This window comes from Serinus canaria, chromosome 2 (genome assembly GCF_022539315.1).
Source record: "Serinus canaria isolate serCan28SL12 chromosome 2, serCan2020, whole genome shotgun sequence".
Taxonomy (NCBI): Eukaryota; Metazoa; Chordata; class Aves; order Passeriformes; family Fringillidae; genus Serinus; species Serinus canaria.
Genome location: NC_066315.1, coordinates 99,201,885 through 99,219,927, shown reverse-complemented (window position 1 = coordinate 99,219,927; position 18,043 = coordinate 99,201,885). Strand labels below are relative to the sequence as shown.

The 18,043-nt window shown below is 37.6% G+C and overlaps 1 protein-coding gene across 1 annotated transcript in view; it reads right to left on the bottom strand.

Annotated features, from left to right (window-relative positions):
- Nucleotides 1-18,043, bottom strand: part of SPIRE1 (spire type actin nucleation factor 1) — a 132,588-nt gene that overhangs the window by 103,252 nt on the left and 11,293 nt on the right. Inside the window, exon 2 of the mRNA XM_030227158.2 lies at nucleotides 16,721-16,755. Within this exon, the coding sequence (XP_030083018.2) occupies nucleotides 16,721-16,755 (35 nt within the window). The remainder of the gene's footprint in view (nucleotides 1-16,720; nucleotides 16,756-18,043) is intronic.

The window sequence follows — 18,043 nt, the reverse complement described above, 5'->3', positions numbered from 1 at the left end:
AAAGGAATATCTCTTAATCACAAACAAGTCTTTGACCTTTGAGCAAACAGGCACAATGATCCCAGTAATAATCTAAATTTATACTTTGACTAGCTCACAATGGCCACATAAATCACACATCAAGGGTGGGAAGATGAAAAACATGGATAGGCCACTGCCACCCAATTGGCTGGCTGGTGGCTCTTCTATGGATATTGGCCCTTTCATCATGGCATCTTCACTGGCCTGGGAGGGGATGCAGATGTAAAATACAGAAACAAACCTGGAATTAATTTCTCAGGCATTGGGGCATGCTGATTCCTGCCACCAGTTAGGGTAGGGCAATCACTGGGACAGACACAGGACAACTCCTCGGTACTTACTTTGATACCCACTATGATACTCCCAAGAAAGATGAGGCAGTGGAGGTGTGCATTTTCCAAACCTTCTGTATTCTGTGTAAACCTGTACTCACATGCATGTGTTGGCAGCCAGTGCTACAGGGAGAGAAAAGAAGTGCATGCACACCCACCTTCAAAGTTCAGCATTTGTGTGTGTCTGTATTTTCTGTACTGGTTTTTCATGCTGTGATCAGGGAAAGGAAACACGCTTCCCTGTTCCTGAACTCATGTGAGGAAGCATTTAAGGGCAGCCACCTCCACAAGAGGAGGCGAGTCAGGAGCAGAGGGTGACCACAACAGAGGCAGGGGCAGTGCCCTCACTGACCAGGGATGCAGGCACACATCCTCAAACAGGAAAAGCAGAGCAGGTCTGGTCAGAGGAACCGGGATCAGCCACAGCCCACGATGACCAAAGTCATCCCACAGTGACAAGGCAAGAGGATGCTTGGCCAGGAAGGGAAGCCAGTGGGTCAGGTCCAGCTAGGGATGTGGCTGGGCACAGAACAAGTGCAGCATAGCTCAAGAGACAAAATGCAAAGGCTCAGCTTAAATGTTCCTCCTAGAAAGGAGGTGGAATGCCTGCAACAAGGCTTCTTCACACCTCTGATGTGGCTGTTTCCACAGTCACCTGATCCAAGGCTACTGTGGCACAGCAGAAACAGCTTTGGGCATGGGAAACCCATCCCTATAAACCAGAGGTGTGTGCAGAGGATCCTGGCATGGAGCACTGTACTTTGGTACCAGGAAATACCAAAACACGGGGCAAAAAATGTGAATTATTCTATTAAACACATGTGTCTGATATAAATATATCAGAAAAGAAAATATTACTGAAAAATCAGATGTCTGAACTCAAGGAAAAGTACAATCTAGTGCTCAGACATAACTTAGGATATATAAGACATAACTGAAATATATATGGACTTGGAAAGTTCACTTGTGAGAAAGCTGCATCAGATTCTTAATTAATCTTGAGTTTTTCTGACCTATGAGACAAAATAATAGTCATGTTCTTTGGGAAAACAGAAACTTCATCCTACAGAATAAAGATTTGGCAATTTGCTCACTACACTTGTTTCATAGCTGTCAATAAGACTACTCAGAAGCCTACATTGTTTTTTTTTGTTCTGTTCATTTTTTAATTAAATGAAGTCTATTGTATTTGGGAATATCCTGGAAAATGTTTGTTTTCAAGTCATTGATGGTTTTGTGGAGCAAACAATGGCCTTTTTAATCCAATATTGTTTATGAAACTAACACCAATTAGGTCCATCAACAGTAAAAAATAAGACGTTCCTTTAAAAGAAATGACACCAACTATGCAGAAAATACTGAACATGAACATGCATGTGATTTTCACATCCACAAACCAGTCTTGGTTATCACGTGACTGCAATTCCTGCACTGGCAGACTCATTTTGGGGGGCACAACCCCCCCCAGTGCACACAGGGGGCTGCAGCAGCAGGATCCTCCTCCCATTTGTCCTTTGTCAGGACCTCTGGCTCTTTTGAGAGACACTAGCCTGGTTTAGCCAACGTGATGGCTCATTCCCCCTAGCCACCTGACCATCCTACACGCCCAGTGACTCTCTGTGAGTCAGCTGGCAGTCTGTGAGGCCAGGGCAGCAATTCCACCTCCTCCCTGAAACCTCCCTGTGCTGTCTCTGACACCTCATCTCCCTGTGCAAGGGCAGCGTGGGTGTTCCAAGCTATTTCCATGTTTTAGGACTCCCATGTGTTAGACTCCCTTTCTCTCCTCTCTGAACCTAGAAAACAACCAAACTTTCTTCCCATCAAACACTTGAAGAGGCTAATGCAGAATTAAAATAACCCTGACTCAGAGCATTTAAGGAGCAATAAAAAGGACTGATTTACACATGGGCATTTAGTCTTTTTTACATAAATTATTTCATTATGACAAATGAGCAAACAAACCACCAGTGTTCCAAACAGCATATGTTTAGGCTGGTTTAACAAAATGAGCAGCTAAGAAAACATTACTAATATCTGGGAAATACTTGCTTATCTTGAAGCCTTCTTATTTTGAAACTGAATTATTTGTATAGGCATATATATGAGCAAAAGCTTTATAGCATGTTACTTGTTGTTAGGCAGCTGCATTTCTATAAGAAACATTAAATAATCTCAGATATATAAAATCTATACAAATAATCCCTGTCAAAGATCTATCTAAATTTGAGACATGCAGGTGGGAAGAAGAAAAGGATGTATACAACAAAGGCAGAAAGATCCAGGATATACAAAGAGCAAAGAGTTTATGTAGAAACTGTCCAGGCTCATATGTTTGGAAAACATTTCATGACTGGTGTGAGTGCAGGTAAACAGTGATACAATCTAAATCAGAAACTGAGATACATCCAGCTGCCTAATAACAATGGCAGCCTAACAGTCTTTTTAAGATCATTTAATAACATTTGGAAATGACTACATCATGGTAACACGTGTTGGTAATTTTAAACATTACAATCCATAAGACTCATTAAGTAACAACAAACTTTATGTAAGCAACATTAGGTTCAGTGAACTGAAGTTTCTTCTAAAACTTGTGATCAGTCACAAGGTTCTATGACTCTTGAAATCACCATTTCACTTAAAGGGGAATTTGTTTCATCCCACCCCAGATATTCAAAATGAGCACATATCTGCTTACCATACCTACTTAACAAAAAGCTACCAAGCCTCACTTCATTTTTTCCTTGTGCAACCCACAGCAATTCTTGATGTTGTTTTACATGCCTGCAAAGCAAGCAATACCATACTGCTCCTCACAGGAAACACCAAGGTGTCCACTCTGCTTTCCTTTGTGTGCTATTTCACCATGACAAAAATAAATATAACTAAATACATACAAAGACTCCTATGTGGTTTTGCTTGTTATGCATGATAAAATATGAGCTTTGTATCCATAAAAAAAAAAAAAAAAAAAAAAAAAAAAAAAAAAAAAAAAAAAAAAAAAATAATAATACAAAGTTTAAATAAGATCACTCATTGTCTCTAGCTTCAACAGTACTCCAAGATGGAGCTGATGCCTTTGTCTTTCATGCTGTGCTGCCACATTAATGCTCTGCTCTGAGTACTAACCTCCATGCCCTCAGTATTTCTCAACCTGCAATTCAAAACAAGTGGTGGTAGATTAAAGACAAGACAGAAAGAATGTACTCATACCCATGAATTACATTTTCAAGTAACTACAGCTACCACTAAGAAGTTGTTTTTCTGTGTTTGGGTGGGTGGCTGTCTGCATATGTGATCTCCACAAGGAGGGCAGTGAAAGAGGAGCAGATTTCCTGAAGAGGTTGTGGGATGTCCAACCCTGAATGCAGCTAGGCAAGGTCCTTATCAACTACATTTAACTTGAAGGTGGTATTGTCTTCAGCCTTCATGTTGGTCATCCACGCCAGGTGACCAGAGGTCACTTCAAATGTCCCTTCTAAAGATATTATTCTGTGGTTCCATAACATTGTAACTTTGGCAGATTTCAAGCCCTGACTCACAAACAACACACAAGCATTAAAATGCAGAGGCCTTCATGCATGCAAGGACCCAGAGCCCTGCACAGCCCCAGGCAAACACCACTGCTGCCAGAGTCATCAGCAATGCCACAGCTGATGAAACTGCAGAGATCCTGGTGCCCATGCTGAAGAAGTCAGTGCTGGAAACCTTCCCAGTATCAACTCTAATGCAGCTAAGGCTCATGAAATAAATGGCAATCAGCAATGCCAACAGGACCACAGCTGATAGAATCTGTCTTGGCACAACACATTAGCCATGTCAAAAGGATTTGAGTAGGGATAGGCAACCCCCACAGTTACTCACTCCACAGTGAAGACAAAAAGTCTGAGAGATAATATGAAGGCCTCAGACCTATGAATGTTAAAGGACAATTTTTCAGCTTCAGAGCAAGTTATAAATTTTATGTATCCACAAGGAAAACATAAATTTTCTGTATAGGAACAGTTGTCATATATCTTCACATGTCTTCAATGTCTTCTCATAAATAACATTGTGATTAACAGGAAAACCAACTTCATTGAAAGAAACACAAGTGAATATTGCCAAAGGTACAAATTCAGTAAGATGTTGCATCGTTCAGTCTCATGATACAAGAATCAGATTGTTTAGAATCTTATGACCCAGGAGTATTCTCTGCAGGCTAGAAAAGGACAATGACTGTTTTTCTTGACCCTAGAAATTCTGCAAGACATTCTTAAGTCAGCCACTGTAATGGAAGAAGCTGTGAAAATCAGAGACTTTGTGCAGTAGTTACATCTCTAAATGGACTGTGGCAGCAGGAGTTATTCCCCTACTTTAGTGTCAAGAGGACACAGTGCCCACGAGCGTGCTGGAGGTCAGAGGCCAAGAACAAGTGACAGGGCCAAGGTGGAAAGGGACATACAGCACCTGTAAGAGTCAGCTGTACATTCAGAATCCTGTCTCTCTGCAGCTGTAGGTGTTGTCACAAGGTGCAGTGGCAGCACCTGGGAGGCTTAGGGCAACTAGAATTTAGCAGAATTTGTGGCTGAGGACAAGTGTTTGCTGTATCCATTCATATCAGATTCTTCTGCTCAGGGTTTTTTAGCTCAGGATACCCTCATAAGATCTGCAGATGAAATCCTGCACTACCATGCTCAGCACTCCTGCCATTTGCAGCCCCTGGGGCCATGGCAGAACTGGGTTAAAGCAACAGAATTAGCCTGGAACACAAACAGGGCCAAGATGGTTTAAAGAGCCACCCATCTCCTTTCCAAGGAAGGATTCTGCAGATGTGGGCTTTGCTTCCTCTGGTTGTGGGATTTGAATCCACTGACAGCTCTACACTTAGTAACTGGAACACTCTGGAGCAGCAGAGATACTCCATGTGTGGGTGGATGACAAGAAGAATGCTTTGAGGAGTCTGTTCTCTGGAGGCAGATTGCAGCAATTTAAAATAAATTTTTTTAAAAAGCAAAACAAAAAGGGGCAGACTGGGATTCTCATTCATGGAGGAGCTAGAGAGATCTGGCACTAAGAGGTGACAAGCAAAGTAATTAGAAAATAATTATTTTAAAGGAGAAAGGGATGTTAAAGAGTAGAAGTGAGTCAAGATAATTTCAACAGAATGAATCATAAAAAAGTAATATAGAGTTCCTGTTGTACTGGGTGACCGAGAGGGACGGGCATGCTACTAACAAGACATTAGCAAGATCTTAACCAGATCTTTGCTCCTGCAGCCATTAAACAGGGGAGAAGCACAGCAACCAACACTTTTCTATCTTCCATTCAGAAAGCTTTTTGAAAACTTGCTTTCGCTGTCACTATATAAAACCTGTAATAGGCCAAGTCAAACAAAAACCCAGTGTCATACAAATTCAATCAGTGGTAAACAACCGCACAACAAAAATACAAATGCAGTTGTCTGGTGATTCATGTTCAAATTTCCATGCCAGGAAATGCAAGGCACTGTATATGTGTATCTGCTGCAGTGCCCACTGTCTGCCAAAATCCATTTATCTAGAGATTCACACAGACATAAGATTGAAGAAACAAGATCTCCATATGTATACAAGCCATCTTTTCCAAAAACAGAAGGACAAGCCACTGACAGGACAGTGTATGGAATCCTATTAGTCTGACACTTTGTGTTTCCATATGACATTTCAAAGGCTAGAACAACACAAACATGCTGGTTTACACTATAAATTCACAGTGAGGTTCAGGCTAGATTTAATGATTCTATCTTTGCTCATGATACAAGTGCAAGAAAAAAATGATGCCAGTCCTCTCAAGCAGATTTTGTGAAATGAAATTCTCTTTTCAGGACCCCAAGCTTGCTCACTTCTAACAGAATATTTTGTTCAAGTTCTTTGTCCTACTAATTACTATTACAGTAATACCACACAGCAAAGACAAACATTATTTAATCCGCATTTAAATGACAATAGGCATCATTTGTTTCACTGTCTTTGCAAACACTGCAGAAAAGAAGTTTCCTTATTTTGTATTAGTTCTTGATGTTTCTAGCCTTTATTACTGGAATAATTTCCCTTGATTCATACTTAAATATGACTCCTTCTTCAAATTCCCCCTGTTTGGTTTTTTCCTTCTATGAAACTGTTCATTTTTATCTTTTCCAAACATTCTATGTCTCTTTTGCAATGCTTTTTCTGACTGAAATGTACACAAGAAACTTAGAGGTAAGCTTGTCTTCTTTGTAGGAACAAAGCTCAGCTTATCTATTTTCAGAAAAGGAACAATAAAAAATAAAGTCTGATTTTGTATTAGGATGGCAACATCTACATGAACAAACCTGAAAGATAAGAAATTTATTTTTAAAGAGAATAGGCCACTACTTCTATAGAATTTCAAAGTATTTAACAACTTGACACCAGAAACAAAGAATAGTCTAGCCTGAAAGTAAATTCCTAGTTATCTTGATGAAATGTCTCTCCAGGGAATTAGTAATTTCTTGGCAGTAAAGTAATGGGTTTGTTACTTTGGGCAGTTTTTTTAATCTGGAGGAAGATCTTGGGGTTTGTGATTAAGGCTTAAACATTCTAGATTCTAGGCTGGCTCCACCATGTAGTCCAAATGTCACACCAGGCAATCTGCCCGATGTCTTCAAACTTCAATTTTCTTTCTCTAAAATGAGAAGGTTTATTTTCTCCCACCAAAATATTCATCAAGTCTGCTTTAGTGTCCATATAATAAAGTCACTGGGGCAACTCATACAACCAAAAGTTCATCATGCACTCGTTTACTCCTGGTCTGGGTTTTAAACTGTGCAGTCTGCTACCACATCTGTGTATATAACAAGCATAACAAGACATAGAAATCATCTGAAGGATCTGAGAGCTGCGGGCAGGAAACACTCCAGAAAGCTAGGAGGCCAGGGATAAGAGATCTGAACTTTTAAACAAACATTTTCCCTCTGTAAGAAAATGAAGTACTTTAAATTGAAAAATAATTTTGCTATAATGTCTCTAAATAAGTGGCAAAAGTCTCCCCATCTCAATGGGATGTTTTTCTTCCTTTGTCTCATATAACAACCCTTACCTGTGTTTTTCAGATTAACTTTTTATTTCTCATCCAGCAATGAATCCAAAACATGAAAACCAAATAGTATTCCAACACATTTTCCCAATGCCAATGGTTTAAATGTTACAGGCATAACTATAAAGCTGACTCTCCATAAACATGCAGTGTTACTGTTCAAATACCCTTTATGCTGTGCAGTGGAAGCACCAGACTTTGCATAAAGAAAGCTAGGTTCAGCACTAGCTCTCTCTATCAGATGAAAATGACAGCTCACAAAATTTTGAAACTGGCAGAATTTTGAAGACAAATTCACTCTAAGAAAAAATTTGTGTATTAAATAAAATCAAAAGTCCTTGAGGACATTCAGTTGGTCTATGAAAACTAAAACTATTATGATAAAGTAATGCTGGATGTTATTATTCTGGCCAACAAAGTTCATTAAGGGCTTCATTTCTGTCATTGTACAGACAGATAAAAAAAGAAAGAAGAAAAGGGAAAATAACTATTTTTCTACATGCCTTACTAGTTGTAGATTTAAAACTAACTCCAACACCAAGCAATACAAAATTATAAAGAACAGCTCTTTGGAAAATTACAAAGCAAAAAGGTGGCCAAGGACTAGAGACCACAATTACGTGACTGTTTCCATGCAGTTTCAACAGTATGTATCTTCTCCATGCCCAGTGGCATGAAACATTTCAGGAAGACTTAAGAATTGCACAGAGCTTTCACTCTGAGAATAAAGGTGAAGTACTCAAATATTCAAGGACAGGCAACATGCTCAGAAAAACAAGGTCATTTGAGATGTTACCAAGTATATTCAAAAGACAATGTTGATTCCCAATCACCAAATAGTGAAGGAGTTTGAAATATCTTGTCGAAGGATATATGCATGTTTTTCTCATCTATGTTCCCTGAAGCATCTGTAAGAGCTTCCCTTCAAAGCAAACAACGCATGGCACATCTTCCTAACAAACAGACCAGATGGAGCAACTTGTTTACTATGCAGTGAGTGTTTGCTTCAGATCTACAACAGCAGAAAGAAGATAGCCTGAATGTGTAGGTCACAGGTGAAGTAAAAAGCAACATATGGCAATCCCAAACCCACAACGCAGCCAGAGGAGAGTCTTTCAAAAAACTTTGAAGAAATAATTCCCATCACTGCTCAGAAAGGAGTAGGTGGCAGGCAGTTTGCATTAGCCAAGACAACACAATACAAAAAACACAAAGCCTGCTTGGCAACAGAGAAGAGAGGGGTGCTTTTAGCAGACAGCAATTAAGGATTTGGCAAGCATCTGGAGGAAAGGAAAGGGTGCAAGTCAAAGATAACGCCTGTATCATTGGTCCAGATAATGGAGGAAGATAAAGACACAATGAGAAATACACAGCAGAAAAATAATTAATTCAGATAGCTGTACATCATCCACTAGGACCAGAAGAAACAAGCAGAAGAGCAGAGTTCTGTGAAAGCACACATTTGGAGCAGAGGGTCATCTCAGCAACACTGAGAATCATAAAATATTGCGCAGAGGCAGTAACACACACCTGCAAAAGCAGATGATTAACTTTTTGGTTAAGAAGAAACAGAAAAAAAGGAAGTTAATGAATGAATTATAAAAGATTTTGGAAGAAAGCAGGAGAGGGACACTTGGAAGTAAAGGCACAATACAGGTGAGAAACTGTGACTTGCGACATGGACAAGGATGTTTCAGGCTTAGGGTCTAATAGGTGGAAGAGAAAAACTTGTCAATTTAACAGAGTACCTCTACTTTCTTAAATGAAGCAGGAGTAAATCTACTAAGTGTGAACAGCTTGCCTTGTCCTAGTTAATTATTTAACCTTTACTTCTTGCTGAGGGTGAAGTACTAAAAGCATTACAGGTGCTTCTTAATAGCCACTGGTTAATAGAAGAAAGGGACGTGATGAAATACACATTTAGAATTTAGTCTAATTTTAACTGTGTGTTCAATTTACCCTCTGCATTTCCTTTTGGTAAATAAAAGTATTTTGTTTCACCTACTACAGCTCACAGCAACACTAAAGGCTAATCCAACAGTTCAGCACGGAACATCTTTCTTTCCTTTATGCTATTAAGAAGAAATCTTGGAGCTTGCTTTGTCTTCCCATGATTGACATTACAGACATGTAACTGGCAGACAAAATCAAACAGCTTAAGATGAAAATGTTCACCCTGGTAGGTCATGGGCAGCACAGAAACTTACCAGTTGCAATACAGTTCACTCTGGAACAAAAGCTCAAATGAATTGCACTGTGTCAAGTCAAACAAAAGAAAGTACAAAACTAACAAAACCCCCTTTTGCCTCAGTGAGCCCCAAGACCAAGTCAGGATCCTCTCTGCCAAAGAAAGCACGCAGTGCTGCACACTCTCACTACTCGACTGCAAATCTTGCTTTGTTCAATGCCTCAACTTCTCAGGTCAAGAGATTTTGATAAAAAGCTACATGATAAATGTTCATGTGAAGAAAAACATTTACTTATAAAAGTGCAAAGAAAAAATGTAGCTATTTGGGTATGTATTAACTAAAACATAGAAACTATTAAAAAAAAAAAACCCATGTTACTTTCAACAGATTGTTTTCTGCTGATCTCACTCCATGCAAGAATAAGCCTTATGGTATCTGAATGCTTGAAGACAGTGTTACAGGGAATTTCTGAAGCAACCACCATGTCCTCTCCTGTTACTGACTTACTGAAAATGCATATCTCTACTAAAATTCCAATTAAGCTTTACTCTTAGTACTTTCCCTAAGAAACCTTTAGAAATCCTGTGAGGAACACCACATTTCTTCTCCCTTCTCTTGCAATAAATGCAGCTTCTTAATGTTCACAAGCACAAAACAGCAGTTCTTGCTTCCAGCAGAGAGACAAAATAACAGAAGGCAGCAAGACAGAATGAAGACCAAATAAAAATTAACAGCACTGTCTATTTGTTCATTAAAAATTCCATGTGTTCATCTACATTAGGTCACCTAAAGCTGCATTTAAAAAAAGCCTTTCATAAGGATTTGTTATTTTCCCAAGTATAAATTGCTAAGGGTCTAACACATGTGAAGTACAAAGTGACTAACAAGAATTAAAATGTTAAAACATTATCTGCTTCATACAATAATTGTTCAGATGAACTAGATCAATATTTCTAAGTGCATTCAAAGAAGGAATGTTAGAATGACTCAATAAGTTATCAATTGAAAGGGGAGCACAGGTGTATTTAACAAAGCAGCTGGGAGCACTCTGAATTCACCTTATTCATTTTTCTCACTTTAAATCTCTTCAGATTTTGAAAACAACTCTCTTTCAATCCTTACCTCATGTTCTTAATGCCTAAATTTAAAACAACATTTGCTTTTAAATTGGAAAACCAGTGCCTGGTAACTGAACTGCTGAAGTGAAATAGTGTTTAGCTCCTTTGAGTTCCTGTCTTCTTTGACCACTGACCAAATTCAAAACTGATTAACAAGCAATTAGGCTATCTTAGCTGTGTTAAAATTAGCCATGGCCAGTAATGCAAGTTATTGTTCAAATAATGCTGCTTAGATTTTCCAGGAATTTTATGGTAGAGAGCCTCTAAACCCAGTCAGAAATTTTTTACAGAAATGTAAAAAAATTAGACATCAGTTAGAAACACACAGACACAAAAGGTCTTTTGAACAACTTTCTCTCTTAAGATTAAGACTGTAGCATTTTACAAAAAACAAAAAAAATCCAAATCTCTTCATGAAACACCATGAATATCTACTTCAGTCAAAGGAAGTTACTCATGTCCTACAACATCAAAAGTAGAATATGGAAGAAAAAATGCAGCACAAAATAAATGCAGTATTATATTAAGGTACTTAACTAGCCCACTAAAGTGCTTCTTGTTCATCTTAAAAAAAAAAAAAGTGCTAAAGTTTCATTTTCCTTGGCTTTCCAAAAATCAAATACCAAACTGTTTTATTCAGTACTCCAAAACTCATCACTGCAAGTAAGCACTGTGTGGACTGAAGTGGTGCAGGGAAAGAAGAGATGTAAACAACAGGAAATCTTCAGAGACTGAGCTGCTTTATATGCTTTCATCTGTCATTTAACCTACATTTTACATATTTTATTCTCATCACCTGCCTATCTCCTGAACTTCTTATATTGTGGATGTTGAACTTCTAAGTGAATAGAGACATTCAGGAATAGGGGTGGAGTTGGAGTTCGTCCCCTACAGATCCAAAAGCAAATGCTATCAGGTCAAACTTATCACTGAAACTGAACATACTGAACTCCAGGGTGTATTTTACCTCAGTTTCAGCACTGCCCTAGGCAAAGTCCTTCAAGCAATAACAAAGAACTCCCACCATGCAACCACACTATTATCCTCTTTTATTCATCCACAGAATGCTCCTCATGTTATTGTGCTCTGACTATTAACTTTTTGGAAATAAGCAAAGAGGTAGGAAGACGCAGCATCTCTAACAGAAAATTCATAAGTAGCAGAGTTCATAGGAAAATGTTATATAATCTCAGAAGGCTTCAAGAGATTTAGCAGAAAAAAAAAAGTTTTGAGACAGCATTGCTATTTCATACTGAAACTCTAAACTTGTGTTTTATTATGCAGAACAACAAAGAAGGACAACACAAAGGGCTGTTAAATTGTTGGTATGCAAGCATGTAAAGCTTAATTTTTTCTTCCAGTTTGAATGAGCAATCAAATTAGTCTCCTGGTCTGAACAGACAGGAAAGCACATCCACCAGCACTGGTTAACTCAAAAAACAGCACCTTAAAGCTAATTGATATGATAGCTATCAATGAGTGCATATGATTGCTGCCATAGGTAAGCTAGCATGCTTCTGATTAGATGGGTATCTTCTCAAGCACAATTAAATAGAATTTATACAGAAGGAGTTCTGCAAAAACTAAAGAGCTGTAAAAATTATCTTACTCTTCCTAAACTCTGAGCCCTGTTTCAGATTCATATAATCTATAGTTGCAGATTTTTCTATCTCATCCTACGAAAAAAAAGGGAATTCTGTAGTTACCAAAAGAAAAAAAAAAACCAAAAAACCAAAACCAAGAAAACCCCCAAAACATCAAATAAACACCAACACCACCTAAATTCATGCTCTATGTTCTATTATTTGTAGTTTTTGCAGGCAAAAGGTTCCCTGGAAGGGCCCAAGTTACTGTGAGACCTAGTTTTCCACCAGCCATTATCTGAAATTGTCAGAAGACCAAAGGCTGAAACTGCCTCTGGACTCTTCCCCAGTTGATTGAAAGGTTTATCAGAGGTATCTCTGGAATGGAGATTTCATCATAAATCCTGTGTGACTTCAGGGCGTGTAGATTAATAAAGGCACATCATATACTGCAAAACTACAAAGCCTTTACAAGGAACAGCCAAATTCTCCTCGAGAACTCTGGACAGATGGCAGGCTTTGACTATCACTAAATCAGCTTAGTCAAATACATTATTAGTTCTCCAGCCCAATATTTGCTGTGTATTCCCAATGAAACTGCTGAATGAAAAAGGCAATGTGTTAAGCTTATAGCAAGGAAAAATCAGAAATCCATTTTTCTCCAAGATAAATCTCTTCCTGATGTGCTAGAAACTTATACAAATTACAAAAAGGCAAAGCTCCTCTTGAAAAAGCAGCTCATTGCAAAACACTGAAGGTCAAAACCTAAACTATGGTTTTTTTGTGTGTTTGTTATTTAATTGAGTGTCTGTTAAGCTGCTTCTCTGCAACTATGGAGTATTTCAGGAAAATCTGGAGGTCAGACTGATTCCCAGGGAAACCCCACATCAATGAACAAGCATAATGGACTTTCAGGTATCTAAAATAACAGGTCCCTCAAAGGCTAGAGTGCAGCTTCTCTGCGAGATAATTCCATCAGCAAGGGATGAGTGCTTCACTTATCAGAACTGCCACATAATGCTAAGCACAAATTAATGCTTGCAAGAAAAGATGCATGATTCTGCCTTGGTTTCTAGAAGGCAAATCAGAGCTCGTGGTAATTTTCCTCTTAAAAGCACAAGGAATCATAAGCTTTCATAGAATTACCAGATCTGCAACCAAGCATTCACAGAGAAATTTTTTTTTTCAGTATGTAATGAAAACTTATTTTGATGGAAGTCACATGCATTCATATTTTACTAAAATTAATTATTCTCAAACATTTTTGCCTGTCCTCTGTGCAGTGACATTTCTTCTCCCTTGTCACCATAGGGTTAATGCTCAGGAAGGAGAACAAAGTGACTATTACTGTGCATGACAAGGATTGTTTGCTGCAGCAATTACTCTTCAATCAGAATGTTACTTTTGTTTACACTTAACAAGGATAAAAATATGAACCCTAGATATTACTATATGCTAAATACCCATTTTACACTGCTTGAATTATGAGCAGGCAACACACTTTAATACAGGGGTGGCATGGCTTTTAATGCAAAATTATGACACCTCTTTTGAAATCCTAACATTCTGTGCTATTAAATACCTGTTCTCATTTTCATCTGCATGAGACGGGTGGTTAATTTTATTTGCATCAATACACTGAACTTACAGGTATATTCTCATTTGTATGACAGTGAACGCTGTATTCTTATAAGCTGTATATTTTTTCCCCTGAATAATTATCTAAAATACAGTCAATGCTTCAAGTTTCCAATGAAAAGGTTAAAAAAAACTAGCTCCATACACAAGTACTGTGATTTTCAATATACATTAAGATTTTTAATCTTAATGTATGATACTGAGAGCTCATGAATAGAATTTGCATAGACAGCGCACAGTCTCCACAAAACATTTCTACAATTGATTCCTTCTGTGATTTGACTTGGACTGAATAGTGTTGAGTGATTTATTCACCATTGTTTGGGACAGGCTATTTAATTCCCTTCTGACCCTTAAGCAGCGTGAGAGGTTGCGTGTGTCTCTGTGTTAGCACACGTCCTGGTTAACTGCATTAATCACACACAACAGGCCTGTGCTCACTTAGGTGGGTCTTTTCAAATAGATGGCAATTAAACCCTCCTACATATGAATCATTTCACATTCACAGAATACTTTCTATGTGAGCACTAAATATTTACAAATGAGGCTGGCATATTTTATATAATTTCACCACCTCGGCTGAGATGACTAAGGAGCGCTATCATTATGTACATAACAGAGTTATAGGCAGGTGCAGATTAAACAAGGTCACCTTATTCCTTACTCCCATCCTCCTGTTATGGCTATGGCATCTGGACTCTGAACTTGACACACCACTCACATTATTGGCTTGAAATAAAAGGTGTACCAATTCTGGACAGTTTATGTTTTGTAAAAAAAGTTATGATTGTTATTCATTAAGATTTTAAGAAGTTTCCCACATATCCTAGTATGTTCATTTAGGCCACTCTCTTCCACAAGACCAAAAAAAGTGAGATGAGCTGTCTCTGCTGAATTCCTAGTTCTGAAAAACACAAACATCATCAACTTCAAGCCTAACGCTGCAACCCCAAAGGAATTTTGGAGGAGAAAAAAGTTACTGACTCCTTCACAGCCTCCTTCAAAATGACAAAGATAAAGAGAAGAGTCAATATGATAATGGTCACAGTGCTGCTTATTAGAGACATTCTAAAGTGAAGCTTCTGCCTCATGGGAAGCTCCAATCTGTTTTTCAACTATCAACAAATAAACTTTTAGAAGACCAAAATTAAAAAACTCTTTTCCCATGGAAGATGAAATATAGCATATTGAACTGACTCTTACTAGACATTTCCATTTGAAGCAATAACACTTCTACTTTCCCAAAATGAAGTACTTTATGTTTTGTTAAAAACATTTTAACAGTGGTATATTACCTGTATTTTTAATATTAGGGCCTTTGATTACCTTCCTTTTAAAAAACACAAAGCAAAATTGTAAACATATTTACTATGCAGAGCATACGACACACTAGATTATAATTTGTAAATAAGGCACTAGATTTGTGAACTGAGATTTTGCAAATCCTGTAACAAATGCAGGATGCATTTGTTTAAACCAAACCACTCAAAGCAATAAAACATGCCCACTTCCAATTTCTGTACTTCTATCTGTTATGAATTGCTCCTTACACTGTTATCCTGCAGGAAGAACATTTCAGATTTTATTATTATTAATAATACTTGAAAACACCTGGATAACATTAGCATTTTACCATCTGTAGTTGAATTAGCTGGCCTATCATTTTGTTTTTATAGCCAGCCATCATCCTGCACAGTTTATCTATGAATAAACCACTTGCACTTGGTAACAGCACTTTGTCACCTTCACATATATTATTGATGAGAACGCTGACAAGCCGCCAATTAAAGATGCTCCACCGCTTGTCCCATCTCCAGGCTCAGCCTGAGGTACGGATGGAACAGTTGCAGTAAAAACTCAGTTTTACATTTCAAAGAAAGTTCAAAGGCAGTGAGAAAAGGCTGCCCTGCAAAGGACACAGAAATTGTATTTATTGCTGGAAAGCTTTATTTGAGTAGACTGTATTATTTACTCTGTATGATAATAAAAAATAGACTATGAGTCCACATCTTGTTCAACTAGATGTTCTACTTAGTTTTGCATTCAGTCCTGGATTAAATCTATGAATCTGACATTTAAACAATTACAACACTAATCACAGTTTAGTGACAAATATACAGATTTAAATAACGGTCAAGATATAAATCAAGCAGATTTAAGTGGATTTGTGTTTCTGTTGTTACCCCAGCAAGACATACAACAATATTTCTTGGACCCCACAACATTGCTGAGTGATAATTTAAAGGTCATACCAAAAGTATCTGAAATCAGGATGATTTTAAATGAACAAGCAACCCTGAGATTGCTTGTATTCTCTGGTCCACCCAAATTCTCAGGTTGTGAAAAATCACCAAGCCATTCCATAAACACTAAGTATTTATTCCATGACTGATTAGTCCTTTCAAAAGTAAGTATAACAGAATAATTTATCCAACAGAAATTGCCTACATTAAATATTCTTTAAAATACACATATGTTTTTAAGAGATTAATATCAAATGAGATTACACTGGCTGCATCACAAATCTTTAATCTTGGATTTGAAAAACCACACAGCCTTTTTCCTGTATTTTTGAACATGAGACTAAACATCCCATGTTAAGACACACTTATCAGCTGCCAGTGAAAGCTATAAATGCAATAAACATTACAACTTTGCAAAGATAACTCCACACTGTAAGAATACTACATCTACACTCTAAGTTAATGAGAAAGAGCTGAGCTAAATCACTACTAAGAGAGAACACAAAATACTTCTCTTACCTCCATTTCTGTGCAGTGTAAACGGCCTGATTTATCTGTAAGAGAAAAAAAAAGTTTTCAGATAAAGAGACAATGAAGAACAAAACTAAAAAGTTGAGTCACTTCTCTTTTTTGAGTAATTGCTAAATATTCCTTGTCTCACCTGAATCACACATTTCAATAATGTTTTATTATATATGCATCCTGGTGTTAACAACAAGAAGGACCTACCCTGTAAGATTTTTCTTTGGATCCTTTACAATACTGGCTTTTAAAAAGAAGTGTCTTTAATGCCTGGCTTCATTATTTAAATTGTATGATTGATGTTTAGCCATGGAGGGAACATGAAAACATGTTGGCTTAAATTAAGCAGTAGCAAATAGTTATTTCAAGAGAATAAGCAGCATTAATTCATAAACTAGGGAAAAGCCACTGTTTCATCTGATACTTCTGGGATTTCAAAGAGTTCAACAGATATATGAAGTTCAAACAAATTAAAGTTAAAACATTACTATACTATTTTTGTAAGTCTCACTTGTCAATTTTTGCATTTCCTCTGAGTTCAGAAACATCACTTAGGAATTTGCATAATAAAGAAAAATTAAATTTCTGAACTGTTTCATTAAATTGAAATCTCAGTTTTCTGAAACATAAAATAATTTTATACCAAAGTGGCTTGACAGCTTAGCAAAAAGAAGACTAGAATTTCACAGGGCATCATAGGAAAGCATCATATCACTGAAAGCAGCAAGTTTATAATTTTGTATTAATAATCCTTATCAAAGTAGGGTCAAGGAATCCTGACAGGATGATTTCCTGCTGGAAAAAAATTATTCAAGGAATTTAATTGTTCCACAGAAATCTATCCATTTGAAAGGGGATCTACCCAAAACTTTAATTCCGAAACACACGGATATAAAATTTTACATTTTTTGTCTTAGCTTTTCAGCTTCATTGCATTCACACTGCTGGTTTAGAATTTGCAGCTTTGGACCCAATAGCATAGAGCCTACAAAATGCATGACAGAACTCTGAGATCTCATGTACTTAAAAACCAGAACAGGATGCATTTGCTTGACTGTGCATGAGTATTCTAAGAGCACATGTTCAGGTGATGATTAGGAAGGATTTACTGCAGTAGTTTGGAAAAGCCTGTGATTTGTACCCATAACTGGAAAGACTATTTCATCAGACTGGCTGACAAGCCCAAGGAAGCTCAGCCAACTGGCTGGCACAATGCTTGCACAGAGGAGCGATCCCACTGACTTCACATGATAAATGTGAACGGCATGCAAAACACTCAGCTCTGGGTAGAGTCACCTGCACAGAAAAACCTAAGTTTTC